Source organism: Pogoniulus pusillus, chromosome 8 (genome assembly GCF_015220805.1).
Source record: "Pogoniulus pusillus isolate bPogPus1 chromosome 8, bPogPus1.pri, whole genome shotgun sequence".
NCBI lineage: Eukaryota > Metazoa > Chordata > Aves > Piciformes > Lybiidae > Pogoniulus > Pogoniulus pusillus.
In genome coordinates this window covers 33,490,631-33,505,970 of record NC_087271.1, presented here as the reverse complement: position 1 = coordinate 33,505,970, position 15,340 = coordinate 33,490,631, and the positions used below count along the sequence as shown (strand labels likewise).

General features: G+C 39.1%; 1 protein-coding gene across 7 annotated transcripts in view; it reads left to right on the top strand.

Annotated features, from left to right (window-relative positions):
* The window catches only part of EVI5 (ecotropic viral integration site 5), a 79,865-nt gene that overhangs the window by 43,163 nt on the left and 21,362 nt on the right, over positions 1-15,340 (top strand). For all 7 annotated transcript variants that reach the window (XM_064148010.1, XM_064148004.1, XM_064148005.1 and 4 more), the window contains 3 exons: positions 1,371-1,517; positions 3,278-3,373; positions 12,924-13,019. In XM_064148010.1, the coding sequence (XP_064004080.1) occupies positions 1,371-1,517; positions 3,278-3,373; positions 12,924-13,019 (339 nt within the window). The remainder of the gene's footprint in view (positions 1-1,370; positions 1,518-3,277; positions 3,374-12,923; positions 13,020-15,340) is intronic.

The window sequence follows — 15,340 nt, the reverse complement described above, 5'->3', positions numbered from 1 at the left end:
CTGCTGTTTGGATCGCATATTACAGCCACAAGATCTTTAGGTAGTTCCCACTTCTGTGGTGTGGGTCAAGCTTTTGTACATGCTTGTGCTGTTCAGCTATCATTTTTATATAAATGCATTGCTTTTCATCCTATGTGCTGGTCTATGCATGGCTTCCATAAAAAATGGTGTGACTTCTACTAATGCAGTGATTTGGGTGCTAGGTTACTGTCAGGAATTCAATGGACAGAGAAATCTGCACATATTTCTGATGAACCTAATGTTTCTTGGATACATCAGCTTGTTGCTGTATTGAGGATACAAGTTCACAAAATAATTCTGCCTTTCCTAAGCAAGAGATTGGAAAAACAGATGCACAAAAGCTGTGTAGTTATATTTGTACAATTAATCATCTGTTTAAAAACAATTTGACTATCCAGGTTATAAATTAAATGTTATGTGAACCTTTCTGATTACATTTAGAAAGTTCTGATGCTTTTTTTCATGAGAATTTTGTTTTTAATGGGAAAAAAAATATGCTATATATGCTATAGAATCACAGGGTATTGGAGGTTGGAAGGGACCCAAGGAGATTGAGTCCAACCCCCCTGCCAGAGCAGGACCACACAATCTAGCACAGATCACAGAGGAACACATCCAGCCAGGCCTTGAAAGTCTCCAGGGAAGGAGACTCCACAACCTCTCTGGGGAGCCTCTTTCAGTGCTCTGGGACCCTTACACTTAAGAAGTTGCCTTTGTGTTGAGGTGGAACTTCTTGTGCTGCAACTTACACCCATTGTTCCTTGTCCTAGCCCAGGAACCAAGTGAGCAGAGCCTGCCCCCACCACTCCTGCCTAGCCCTCAGATGTTTGTAAACATTTATTAAATCCCCTCTCAGTCTTCTCTTCTCCAGACTAAAAAGCCCCAGGTCTCACAGCCTCTCCTCATAAGCCATGCCCTCCAGTCCCCTAATCATCCTCGTAGCCCTCTGTTGGACCTTCTCCAGCAGATCTCTGTCCCTCTTAAATGGGGGAGCCCAAAACTGAATGCAGTATTCAAGATGAGGTCTCACCAGGGCAGAGTAGAGGGGAAGGAGAACCCCCCTTGTTCTGCTGGACACACCTGTGTTAATACAGCCCAAGATCCCATTGTCCCTCTTGGCTGCAAGAGCACATTGCTGTCCCATCGTTAACTTGTTAGCCACCAGATATATACCATTTACTATATATAGTATAGTATCTATATGTAATACAGTACCAACTATATAGCATTTACTATGTATAGTAAATGAGCTGTAAGTGTTTCTTGTCAGGCTTCAGGAAGTTAATTTAATATCAAAGATCTTTTCCTAAACATGCATTTCCTCTCCTTTTTTTCCCCATATATTTCAGAGTCAGATCAATAGTAACCATCTACGAAGGGCAGAGCAAGAGGTTAGCAACTTACAGGGGAAGGTACAGTATCTGTCTGCACAGAATAAAGGACTTCTTGCTCAGTTGAATGAAGCAAAACGTAGACAAGCAGAGATTGAATGCAAGGTAAACAACATTATGGATAAACTACTTGTGTGCTACTGTTTATATACTTTTTAGCCTCATCTGCTGTTGTTGGATAAAATTGTGTCCTGAGTGAGCAGTAAAATGCATGAAACCCAACATTTTATTTTACTAGTTAGAGAATATCATCTTGAATTTACCATCTTGGGAAAATGATTTGAGATTTTGGCACTGCTGCTGCTTTGTCATCCCACAAAGGTAAACTTCTACTTCAAAGTGTGGTTCTATTTATGAAAGTGTCTGTGTGTTATATATTAAGATATACACAGAATGGAGAGGTTTCAAATTGTTTCTTGAAACACAGCACTGATCTTTCTAATCAGTTTTGCATAAGGATTTACAGCGTAACATTTGTGCTTCCACCCTGGTCTTCCCTGCCATATCAGCTCTTTCAGAGATAAAGCATCGGTGCCATCTAGAGCAATGTTAGTGACTTGTCTTGGATACCAAAGTCAAACTAAGCCTGTCTGTCCTTTAGCTTTCAGTTAAATACATGCAATCCTGTGGACTTGTGGGTTTGACTTTGTTCAAGCAATCATGCATCAGAATTTAGCAATAGCAGTTGGCACATGATAGATTCCTCTGAAATGGACTCCACTGATTATAAATGCTGTCAGTTGGATCCTGTAGATGTACCTTTATTACAGGAATCTGTCTTAAACCAGCATGCTTTCACGTAGCTACTATGGATAGTGTGTTGAGTACAATCACAACTGTATTGTCTAATGACATCTAGTGAAGAACTGTCAGTTGGAAGCACGTGTTACAATAACTGAAATACTGCAACTGTTTTACAGTAGCTGCAGTTTGTGGAGTTACACCAGTCTGCCATAACAGTAGATGTACTTGAACCTAGTCTGTGTCTTCACCAGAATTATTTGCATTCTATCTGAAAGGATTGCTCACTCAGTATCTATCATTGTTTTCTCTGTGTGGTGGTACCAAGCTGCTGACAATATAATATTAATTGTTTTGTACTCTGAAGTCTTGAGGACTTGCCTCATAAAACAGAAGTAAAGAAATTTCCTTCTGCCTTATACAAACTCATTGGCATTTATAGGCAAATTTGCAGGTTACAACTATGGCACTTGGTGCCATGGTCTAGTTGACTGGATAGGGCTGGGTGCTAGGTTGGACTGGATGATCTTGGAGGTCTCTTCCAACCTGGTTGATTCTATGATATACCAGAGGTCTGATTGCAGATTGTAGATATTAGAAATTTTAAGCTGTCATGCAAATCTTTGCTGTGTACTGTGACTAAGTTAACTGGAGTTAAGTGAGGGTAAGAATATTTATGCCTTTTGGGTTTTCTTCTTTTTTTTTTAAGACAGAGAATGATGAAGTAACTCTGGTGTAGCTGTACTCTTTATGTATAAAGTCAAAAGTCGAAGTGAACACTGTTTGTTTTTTTGTTACATTGATACTCCTCCTTAATTTACAGTATACTGTTTTTTGAATGTCAGACAGCAATTTTCTGGACCTGGAAACTGACATGTTTTCAAATCTACATCAATTATTTCCTTTAAAGATGATTATAGTTTACAACCAGTATTGGAAGATTCCACAGTTCCGTGGGTTAAAATACAAATTCAGTTCTTTAGAGCATACCCTCTAATATGATATTCAGCAGCATGGTGTATCAAATGTTCTTTACCTACATGATTTTGAGTGTTGGCAGTGCACAGTCTTTTATCAGCTGAGACTGATATTATTTGTTAGCATCAATCTGTGACTTCTTTCAGAGTAAAGAAGAGGTGATGGCAGTGCGACTCCGTGAGGCAGACCGCATCGCAGCTGTGGCTGAACTCCAGCAGCATATTGCTGAATTAGAAATCCAGGTAACAAGCAGTGCATTAAATGTGTAACTTGATACTGATTACTTTTTGTATGTTGTGGGGTTTCCCTTGCACTCTGCTTCCGTATTAACCTATTGTGAATATAAGACACCTTGCAAAGTTGCACTGTGTCACGTTGCTGAATGTGCCTCCTTTATGCACAAAGGCCTTAAGTTTACCTTTTGGGCATAAATGTGAGCTGTTACTTGTTACTTCTGTACAAGCATCATGCTACAAGTTACTCTGACTTCTGTGTTTGGTTTTTGTCTTGTATTTGGTTATTTTTACCAATGAAGAGATTAAATGAAAATCTTTCTCTGTCCAAAAAGAAATGCATGCATTTTGATGCCAGCAGCCATTCTTTTCTGTACTTAGAATCATAGAATCAGGGTTGGAAGGGACCACAGGGATCATCTAGTTCCAATCTCCCTGCCATGCCCAGGGACACACTACCCTACATCAGGCTGGCCAGAGCCTCATCCAGCCTGGCCTTAAACACCTCCAGGATGAGGCCTCAACCACCTCCCTGGGAAACCCATTCCAGGCTCTCACCACTCTCATGCTGAACAATTTCCTCCTCACATCCAGGCTGAACCTACCCATCTCCAGCTTTGCTCCATTCCCCCTGGTCCTGTCACTCCCTGATATCCTGAAAGTCCCTGCCCAGCTTTTTTGTAGGCCTCCTTCAGATACTGGAAGGCCACAAGAAGGTCACCTGGGAGCCTCCTCTTCTCCAGACTGAACAGCCCCAGCTCTTTCAGTCTGTGCTCATAGGAGAGGCCCTCTGAGCATCCTTGTGGCCCTTCTTTGGACACGCTCCAGCTTGTCCACATCCCTCTTGGAATAGGGGCTCCAGAACTGCATGCAGCACTTCAGGTGGGGTCTCACTCTTCTGCTATGACCAATATTGGGTGATCTGTTGTAAAACTTGCTCTCTTTATGTAATCTTGAAACCAGAAATGCTACTTACTCCTACCATGTCACTGTAGGATCTGAAGATGCATCCTTTGTCCTCTGTGTTGTTCCTTATACTTTCAATTCCTTTTGGAGCTTTCATAGTCCCATGAAGTCACTTCTCCCTTGGTGTGAGAACCTGAAATGACTGTTCATTTCTTGACTTTGAAAAATCATTATGTCTTACTGGAATCTGTCCTTCCCATACTCCTGTACTGTTGTCCTGTCTGAATTCTGCTGTGCCTATCAGCAAAATTTTTCTTGGTTATTATTCATAGTAATTGTATTATTATGAATAATAATTGTTCAAGAAAAACCTGGCTGAGGCACTTAGTGCCATGGTCTAGTTGATTGGATAGGGCTGGTTGGTAGGTTGGACTGGATGATCTTGGTGGTCTCTTACAACCTGGTTGATTCTATGGTAATTTAGAAGCTAGTTACTCTCTAGGGTTTTTTTGGGTGGTTGTTTGTTTTTTTTAACCCTGGAATGACTGCTTTCTCCCCTCCAAAATCTTTCCTTCAAAGTGATGATTTTACTGTATTGTGTCTAAGCCTTCCTCTCAACTACTTGCAACTTTTTAATCTCTTCATTTATAAAATGTGCTAATAAATGTAATGGAGCTTGCATAAAGAATTTTCACTTTGTTTTTTCTCTAGCACAGCAGACACTAAATTTACTGAAAGATAAATAATTTCTTTTAATCACATAGTGCCTAGATAATGCTATGATCAGTATGTTAGAAATACATAGATAAGTACAGTAAGTATTGCATATATTTATCATCTAGTAAGATAAGAGTAGCTGAGTAGCTACTTTTAAGTTTGACTTAAAAATAATAAAGTTTAAAGGGTACTTGAAACTGTGATTTTGTAGGTGAGGAGCTTCTACTTTAGAGCAGACTTTACAAGTCATCATGCTTCCACTGGTTGATTGATATAGTTCTCCCAGAAAGTACTTCAGTGTGGATTTTGTGAAATGAAGAAGCACTGAATCCTATAATGATCAACTATTTGATTTTTGCCTGATAGCTGTCACCCAATTACAGTTATGTTCGTTTTTCCATGTAAATGCATCTGACTTGGTTTTCTGACGTTTGACTCCTCAGCTCGTCAGTGCCTCTTCATTTTATACCTGTTTCCTACTCACTTGCCCTAATTCTGCTTAAGCTATGGGTGTCAGAACTGCATGCAGACTTTCATAATATCCCATCATGGGACAGATAAAGAAGTGAAGTGCAGGAACATAATCTATTTCTTGTCTCTGGCTGCCGCATCTCAAGATTACACTGTCCCTGTTCTGTCATGGTATTGCACTGCTTCATGTTCAGTTGTTTATCCGCTTCACCTCTCCTTCCTTTTCACAATTACTACTTTGCATGATGCAATCTTTAGTTTGTTTTTCTGTTTTTCTCGTGTTCTACATGGCCTTGGTTTTGTTTTCTACTGCAGTGCATTGCAAATTCCTGGTTTTTGGGTGTTCTTAGATGATTACTTGGTAATGATTTCTTGAGCTATATTCTCTTCATAAGCTTCTTGCTTTTCTGCACAAATGAGAATGTCTGGAGTATGAAGTCATCCTGCAGCCATGGTTCATGTTTCTAATTAAATGACTTTGCCCTTTTAGACTTTTGGTAAACTGTTGATCTCAAATTTACACTAGTCTGCAATACAACTGCTTTAGTTGTGAAACACAGATTTGGAGTGTGAGCTGTATAAAGAGATTTAAAACAAAAGTGATTTAATGGGAAGAAGTTCCTCTAATGCCAGTTTCCTTATTTTTTTGAGACTCTAGTTGCACTTCAGATGCTTTTATTTGTCTCTGACTTGGTTTTTTTTGTAAGATTCAATAAGCAAATAAGTATTTTAAACCAGTGTGTTTTACCAGTAAATATGAGACTTAAAAGCAAAACTTCCTTTTTGGGTATTAATGCTTGAAAGCCTTTGAAACATCTGCACTAAAATGAAGTAGTAATAGAGTAGGAAAACTTTCAATCACAAAGCTTTTAAAACATAAAACATGCAGCTGGTGGTAGACCTTAAGCAAAACCTGCTTTTTCAGGAAATTGAAACTGTAGATAACTTTATCATTGGAGAAAGAGTTGCCTCCCATTCTCTTCCATTCAGCTTGTCACTGGAACTGCTGTGACCTTGTGAGGAGCAGAGGGCTTTTTAAGGGTTTAATGACTTTAAAATGCAATATTTAATACTAGAAATACTTTTAACCACTCCTGGAGCATAGGTGTTAGTCTCACAGGAATTGTGCTTCTAACACCCAGCATCACAAATAGGTCTGCTTGTCATACGGTTTCAAAGCTGATAAAGATGAAAGGAGGAAGTTAACTTGCCACATGACCTTCCCTTTTTTGGGGGGGATGGTGCTTTTCTAAGAAGCTCTAGGGATTCACTGCCAGGTTCACATGTTCCATAGTAATGCTTAACCTAAACTGTGCAGTTTTCTTTTCAGTGCTCATGTAGGTGTAGGTGCAAGACACTGGTCTTAAATTTTTTAGAGTATCACTACTCCTACATAAGAACTGATCTGACGTTACACAAATGCTAGATTTAAATCACAGTTTCTGGGTCACTCTTCATTTTGGTTAGTAGTAGTGCTAGAGGGAGAAGGAGACAGAACTTTACTAGTAGATGTAATTTGGCAGCAGGATGTCAGTTTGTCATGATATTAGGAAGCTATTTTTGGTGTGTTCTTCTGGCCTTCAATTCCTAATGCTAAACTTTGGCTACACAGTAACTAATGCTAATGGATGTACTTAATCAAAAGAGATGCAGAAGCTGCTCCTCAGCCAAAATAATGTGAGATTGAAGTGTAACACAAGTTTAATTTATGTTGCATATGCCTAAGCTGCAGAAATGATAAAGGAAAACCCTGAAATTACGTATAAACAAAGGTTTACTTTGTCAGCCTTTCATTTGCCAGTTCAACTTATAAAAGCCTTGGGGAGCAGACATGACTTGGAAGTATTTAGCAGGCTTTCTGGACCTTGATCAGGATGTTTGAGCAAATGATTAAGTGAAACATGCTTTTTTGGATGGGTGGGCTGCTGTTTTTTTGTGCCTCCACATAGGGGAGGTACAAAACATCTCTTTAACAGGATATGTTCTGCTTTCTTGCAAAGGTTAGAGGTTCAGATGCCATAGCTAAATGGACTTGTTTTGGCCAAGCTGCATACACTCTCTGATCCCTTTTGTCCCATCATTTTGTGAGATGTAGACAGCCATGGCTAGGGAATGGATACAGTCACCCTGTATGTCTGTAGTTAATCAGCAAAACCTGAAGGTTATTTCTTCAGGAATTATTCTTTCTTATTTTCAGCTGAACTGGCCTTAAAAGCTTCAAACTACAATAAGCAAATACTTGAAATTTCTTGCTACCAGCCTTTAAAACCCTATTGCTTTTTGGTTATGTGCTTTCCTAAAGCTGCAAAAAAAAGGTCTACCAAGCTTTGCTACACTTGTAGCCTAATAGCAATGTTCCTTCGGATTGCATATTGCATTGGCAATCCTGATGGTCCCTTGGGTGGCTTTTTTGGTGGTGTTGTTGGGTTCTTGTGTGTTGCTCTTTTTTCTTTTGCCTTCTTAGCAATAGCTGAGGGAAGCACAGACTAAATAAGAGACATTCAGGCAAGATTAAATCACAAAAACTAGAGTCAATCATCTGGATAGAGTGAGAAGCCCCAGGCTAGTGGAAGTGTAGGCAGACTGAGGAAGCAGAGCTGCCACAGCTTTGGTCTCTACTCTGCATTTAATTTAATCTCTCTCCCTCCGTTTCTGTTTGGGTTGGTTACTTGTAGCATCCTCTGTTAATCCTATAGCTGGTTTGGGTTGAGGAGATGCAGAGCACACTTGTAATACAGAAATCTAGTTTTAAGTCTGAGTCATCTTAAAGCTAAAGCTATCTATAAGAATTCATTCTTCTTTGCTAAGTTGATCTGGAGCAGTGGATAACATCACTTCCTCCTGATGTGTTTCCGGGCAGATTCGGAGAATTTTGTTACATTTACCCTATCTAAGCATGTCAAAACTGCTTTGACAACAACTGGAAAGGAAATCCATGATTATGCTAATTCTCTCCCCCCCCCAGTTTAAACTTCTAGTACTGTTTTGTTAGAAGGAAGCCTTTCTATGACCTCTGTTTAATAACTTTTCCAAGTACTGACTGTTGGGTGAAGAAATTGTTTCCATCTTTTCAAATTACAGGAAACTTTTTCAGTCTTATCAATAGTGGTGTGTGATGTTAGTGATGTGTTTTTTGAAAGTGTAGAATGAGTCACTGTAAAGTCACTGAAAGGACACTAGTTACCACACTTAGCCTTCTGAATAAACTTCACTTACATTTTTAATGCAGTGTCTTTTGCCCCAGAGTAAGAATTTAAAAGCCTCCCATGAAAAGAGGCTGAGGCAGATTGTTAGCAAGTAGATATTTCTGTGTCAGAAGAGATCAAGCTAAGGGTGTTAGGAGAATGTCCAACCCTGTAGATACTTCTGTAAAGATGGTTGTGGTCTCTCAGGTAACAGTGTGTGTGCCTGTGTTTTGGCTACCTATAAAACCACTGGGTTGGCTTTCTGTGTGTTTAAGTTAGCAGTTACTAAAGTGAAAGCCACCCTAGATGCTTTCTTATCATTTAAAATGGCTTCTTTTCTTCGTGATGTGTGTTTCTTTTCCTACTCTGTTCTGTTTCAGGAACAGAATTCTGAATGCCTTGATCTTCTGCATCATAAATTTAGGCACTGGTCAGGTAGCAAAAGCAGGCTTAAGGTTTGCAGTGTGTTCCAGGTGGCTTTCAGTGATTGATTTAGTGTTAAACTTTGTTCTGTTGGAACTACTATACTTGATTTTTGGGTGTACCACACAGTAACGGTTTCAGGTGTTTAAGATCAGCATTCTTTGAAGCAGTGTGTCCTTGTGTTGCCAGCTCTGCATACTAGTTCTGTGCTGATTATGTTTAGGAGGTCTCCACATGCTCAGTAGTTCTCAACAGGCATCAGAGGTGTTTCTTGAGAATAGTTGCCTCTCTTGAAGGTACAGTAAAGTTGGTTTTCTTGGAAAGCAGAACGAAAGGAGGCTTTAAACATGATGCTACAACTATGAATCTCAACTGATCATAATTCCTAATTCTAAGAAGCAGATTTTTGGAAACTGGAGCAATTGGTGTAGCTCTTGGTATGCATGTGAGAACAAACTTAGTACTTAAGAGCAGGATGAAAGAGGTGAGAGCTTCTGAAACTGTAGGGGAGTAAGTGAGTTCTTGTTTTAGCAGCTGATTTTTTTTGATCTGTAGGGCTCATTTCCTGCTTCACTGCCCATGCTACTCCCTTTCAGAGCCTCTGAAGCAGGAGGTTGGATTGTGTACTGCCTGCTTACTTTGTTACAAGTACCTTTTGCTTAAGCAGAGGTGATACCAGATCTTGGGGGTGTATATTTCCCTGGTGCAGGGTTTTCTAGCCCTCTTAGTGCTGATGCAGCTCATCTGTTAGCAGAGATAAGGGTGGGAAGAATTTTTAGTCTTCAAGCGCAGTGACATTGAGATGATGGACCTTTGATTGCATTGTTATACCAACTGGCATTAGCTTTCCAAAAACTCTTCTGGGAAGAGGAGGCAAATGCTGCAGTGGTGGAGAGGCAAGACCCCAGGAAAATGGGTGTAGAGATTTATTGACATAGGACTGTGGAGAGTTTGTAAACAAAATGCCTCAATTTCAGAATTGGCTAACTTGCATTATTTGGCTGCTCTGATAATACTCACACTTTGCTTGTTGATAGCTTATCTGGCTTTTTCTTTTTGCTGTATATGAATTTTAGACTTGAAAAAGCTTTTATTTGCATGGAGACCAGCTAGTCTTCCTTGTGTCATGACCTCCCCAAATAACACAGATTTTCTGTAGTAGTGCTCCCCTTGAAAAAAAGCCCAAGCCAACAACCCACATCCTATGTGTATAATCTTAGATTTAAAAAAAGAAAAGGTGAGAGATTACTAATTGCTTATGCTATTTCCTTTTAAAATGTGTGAAGTTCATACTTTTAAGACTTCTGAATTGTAAGTGGAGCATTCATTTCTGAATCAGTGATCTGAGTGTTTTCTTCAGAAGTACAAAATTACTCAAGCACAGTAGTATTAAAAACATTTGATCACAATATAAAACCAACGCAGAATGAAAGACCTGGTTCCTACTGAAATAAATGCTTTAACAGAAGCATTAAATTAACTCAAGCTACATGAAAGCTATTTAATTTTTCTCATCTCCTTGAGGCTGTTCAGTAACTTATGCCTCACCTGAAGTACTTTGTGCAGTTCTGGGCCTCGCAATTTAAGCTTTAAGGTCCTTGAATGTGTTCAGAGGAGAGTAACAAAGCTGTTGAAAGGGCTGTGAAAGCTAAGTCCATTCTTCCATGAGCAAATGTGCATGCCAAGTTCCTCTGATATCTGCATTAATTTTACAGGGCTGTTTATGGAACAAAGGGTAAAAATAAAGCTGCTTAAATATAACACATGTGTATAACTCTCAATATGATACACAGGAATATACAGATATTTGTGCAGTGCCAAATTTAAGCTAGTAAATGTTATTGCTGCTTCTGTTAGTTTCTGCTGTCTTGGGAATGCCTGTTTCATGTCCTCTTGTGAACTCACTTTAAATGTTTGCTCAGCTGTTTATCACACTTTCATTTCAAAAATGCTGTGGCATCCATTTATGGTACAACCTTTCTTTACTCTTGTTTTTTGATACTGTAGTGTATGGTTACATAGTAGTTTGGTGTCTATAGAACAGGAAGCTGAAATGGAAAAGCCTTGTTTTCAAACAGAGGGAAAGGATATAGGCAAGCATTTCTGTCATAGATTCCCCCTTCCACAACAGATCAGGTCATTTTCATTTGCTGGAATTTAGTTTCTCATATCAGTGAAGCCTTTCCTATACACAGATGTAAACAGTCTGCAGGTTATGTTGCTTCTAGTTTGGTTTCTCCAATACCAGAAGTCAACCTTATAGCCAGAAGTAATGGGTTTGGGGTGTCTGTTATCCTAGTTAGGACAGGAACAATTACTGATGTTGTTAATAAGAATATTTTTTAATGAAGTCAAGCCACTAAATTGCCTTGGAAAGTAGATTCAGTATGGAATTATGTAGGCAAGGATCTGCCTCCATGTTGCAAATTCTGTGAATTAATAGTGAATATGACAAATTTGTTTTTTCAGTAACACAATCCAGACTATTCTGCAAGAAAAATGAAGTCTGAAGTTAGAGAAATTGCTTTGAGGTTGCCACACTGACTGTGTTCAGAATTATTCTCTTCATGCAGAAAAAGGGTTTGGAAGGTGAGGTATTGTCCCTCAGTCTAACGATCACAGAGTCAACGAGGTTGGAAGAGACCTCCAAGATCATCCAGTCCAACCTATCAACTAGCCCTAGCCAGTCAACTAGACCATGGCACTAAGTGCCTCATCCAGTCTTGAACACCTGCAGGGACAGCAACTCCACCACCTCCCTGGGCAGCCCATTCCAATGCCAATCACTCTCTCTGGCAACAACTTCCTCCTAACATCCAGCCTAGACCTCCCCCAGCACAACTTGAGACTGTGTCCCCTTGTTCTATTGCTAGTTGCCTGAGAAAAGAGACCAACCCCTATCTGGCTAGAGCCTCCCTTCGGGCAGTTGTAGACAGCAATGGGATCACTTCTGTCCCTTAAAGCTTGTGGCTGCTTCAGAAATTGCTCAGATAGGAAAATAGAACCAAACTATTCATAACTTAGTAGTAGCAAGCTGAAAACATGGGCTGCCTTCTCCACTGGGGGTGATGATATACCTCAGTTGACTGCAGTCATACTAGGATTCCCTTTCAGAGACAGGCTGAAAGTTAATCAAGTGCAAGTGACACCTTTGTGTGCATCTTGAAACTTAGAAGCTGCATTTGGTTGAGAAATGATGGAAATCTTATGCTCCTTTTAATGCCTGGCTTTTTTTTTTCACCTGTCAATTGTTCTTTTTACCTCTCACAGCATTGCTTGTATGGGATGTAGCTTCACTTGATGCTCCCTGGAACTCCTGTATGATAAATACCACAATATTTTGTGTGTTTAAATGGTTTTTTATTTTTTAGGGGAGAAAAAGCTTGTTACATGTAGCATGTATTGACTCATGTCCTACATTGCAAGGAAAAAACGTGTTTAGTTCACTTGTCATTTGGAAACAAAGGTTACTTGCTTGTTCCTGAATGAAATCTTTATTTTGGTGACAATAATGTACACTAAGATATGTTCCTATTGAGAGTTCTGTAGGATGCCTTACTAAATTGCACATGCTGTCTCATGTACGTTGGATGCAAGTTACACCTGTGAAGCTTTGCTAATTCTTCTTGCTCCACCTTAGCATCCTGCCTGTACCTTGGTTGGAATTGAGTGAGTCAGCTTGGTCACTCATGCCCTTAGATGGCTGCTATAACTTCAACCAGATGAAAAGTGCTGGATGATGTCTGTGAATAGCTTTGGTTCATGACAAAAATATGCAGACAGTTTAAATAAGATTTTTTTTTCATGTAACAGATCCATGGATAATTTGAATAATATTCATTTTTTGATCAAAACAGAAAGAAGAAGGGAAAATTCAAGGGCAGCTTAATAAATCTGATTCTAACCAGTACATCAGAGAACTGAAAGATCAGATAGCTGAGCTGCATCATGAGGTAAGTGATAAAATACTACTGTCTCTAATCACTTGCACTTCTTTTCCCTATCTTTTACATTGTAGCAAGTTCTGCTTATCTAAGAGTATGTTATTTTGCCAGTGAATGCACCAAAACTATCTTCTATACTTTTCCTTTATCTTTGCATGTAAGAGAACAAAAAAAATTGTTTAGTTATGTGACTAAACATTAAATGAGGTCAACATTTATGTCCCACCTTGATGTTTTCCTTTATTTCATGAGTTAATCATATTACATATTACACTGTGTAGCATTTACTGCATTTAGAGCTGTGTGCATGAAAATAAGCCCTTTAATGCCTTTGCTACAAATGTTAAGGCTAACTTAGTCAGAAAATAAGCTGCACTTGTGCAAGTGTAAGAGCCCACATGCAGATATTGGTGATTTTTTTTTCTGGTTCTTGCTCTTGTGAGGATGAATTTTGTGTGGTTGTATACTGAGATTGCTTAAAAAGAAAAAGGATGCTTGCTTAATATCAGTTAACAGATTTTTAAGCTTTAAACTGCCAAAACTTCAACCTATGAAATTTGCCTTCAAACTTCCTTGCCCTAATATTTGTAACTTCGTTACTTAAAAAAAATCAGAAGGTCCTGACGTGGCTTATGTAACTCCTGTGCTTGCTGGCTCATTTCAGTTCATCCTGCATTGTGAAGAAATGTCTTTTACCTAATACTGTGTGCAAAAAGCTGCGTTGTACTCTGCCACTCTTTCCGTGCATCTTCCAATACTCAGCTCTGATAGTGTTGCTTAAAGCCATAGTGTCATAGAGCAATGCAACTTAATTGTTACCTTTTTGCTTCTGTTAAACACATCCTTTCTTTATGTGTAGATAGTGTTTTCATAACAGTCTTAGACAAGTCAACCTTTTAGCACCAATCCCTTGAGAGTTATAACGTAGTTGAGGATCTTGGAGTGCTCTCTATGCTATAGATTGAGGATGGTCTCTAGTGGCCATTAGTCCAGCACCTTTAGCAATCATTAAGCTCACTTGAAATCAAATTTAAAATCAATAACCTGCCTTTTTCCATTAAAGGGCAATGACTAGCTTGCTTGCAAGAAAGCAAGTTGCTTGCAGAATTCCCAGAAAGCCAGATATTTATTTTGCATTATGAATGAATAAGGCTCTGTATCAACATTTTCCTCTGCTGAGTGTAGGTTTAAAAGGTAACCAACCACTGCTTTGGTGGAAAAGTAGCATTAGAAAGCTGTTGCATAATTTATAACAGCATTTGTCATATGCCTGGCTGAGCAGCTCAGTTCTCATGAAGATGTACGATCGTGTATGTGTTTGATGTGTATAAGCTGGTGTGTGCAGGTTGGAATGAAGATGAGGTTCATTAGCTCACAGAACAATGATACTTGTGAGTAATGCTAGTGATTCCTAAACGTTACTCCTAGTCAAATGTGAATGTTTCAGTTGGATTGAAAGAACAGGTCAACTAGGGAGAACATGAATTTCAACGTTAGCAGTTTGAGTAATTCCATGTAGAAGAGCACTCCTCTTCTACACCTGTGGTTTGTTACAGTTCAATTTTAACTTCCAGAGTAGGTGAACAGTGTAGGAAAACATCTTATTTTAGGACAAGCAGAAAGAGTAGGAAGCAGCTCACTATGTAGTACACAAGTTATACCTTGGCAGCACTTCTGAATGCTCCCATACATATAGCTTCTTAAAGCCTGGAAGTCCTTGTTTACTAATAGCTTCTTTTTTCTTCCCCCTTATAGTTGCATATCTGTTTTTTGTTCTTTTAAAATAAAATCATTGAAGGAAAACTTCTACTTCAGGCACCACAATCTGAGCTGATTTTTGAGGTAATGCAAGGTTAGGTCTGAAATGTATGTAGTACTTAAGGGTAAGTTTGTTCTAATAAGTACTAACTAAGTCTTGTGCTAACATAGCTGCTAAGGAAAGAACTTTGCTAGCAATGATCCCTGAAACTGCAACATCTGAATAAAATGGCAGTAAGGAGAGACAAAACTGTTTGGCCTCAACTGCTAAATGTTAGGATTACTGTAATTTGGTCAATACCAATTAAATAGCCCAACTGTTTTAGATCTGCACTGAAGTGTTTTCATGTATAGATCCATTACTGGCCATGTTCTTTGCTTTTTGGTTAGCTGCTTTTTGATTCTACTTCTGCAAAACCTGAGAAAAGCGTTACGGATTTGCAAATTCATCTTCCTGAAGATAGGATGATGGTGTGTGTGACATGCTGACCACAACCTCCCAACTGGTTAATATGTAAAAAGCACTGGTAAAGGAACAGAGTTCTTGGTGACTATATGGTTGCCATCTAATA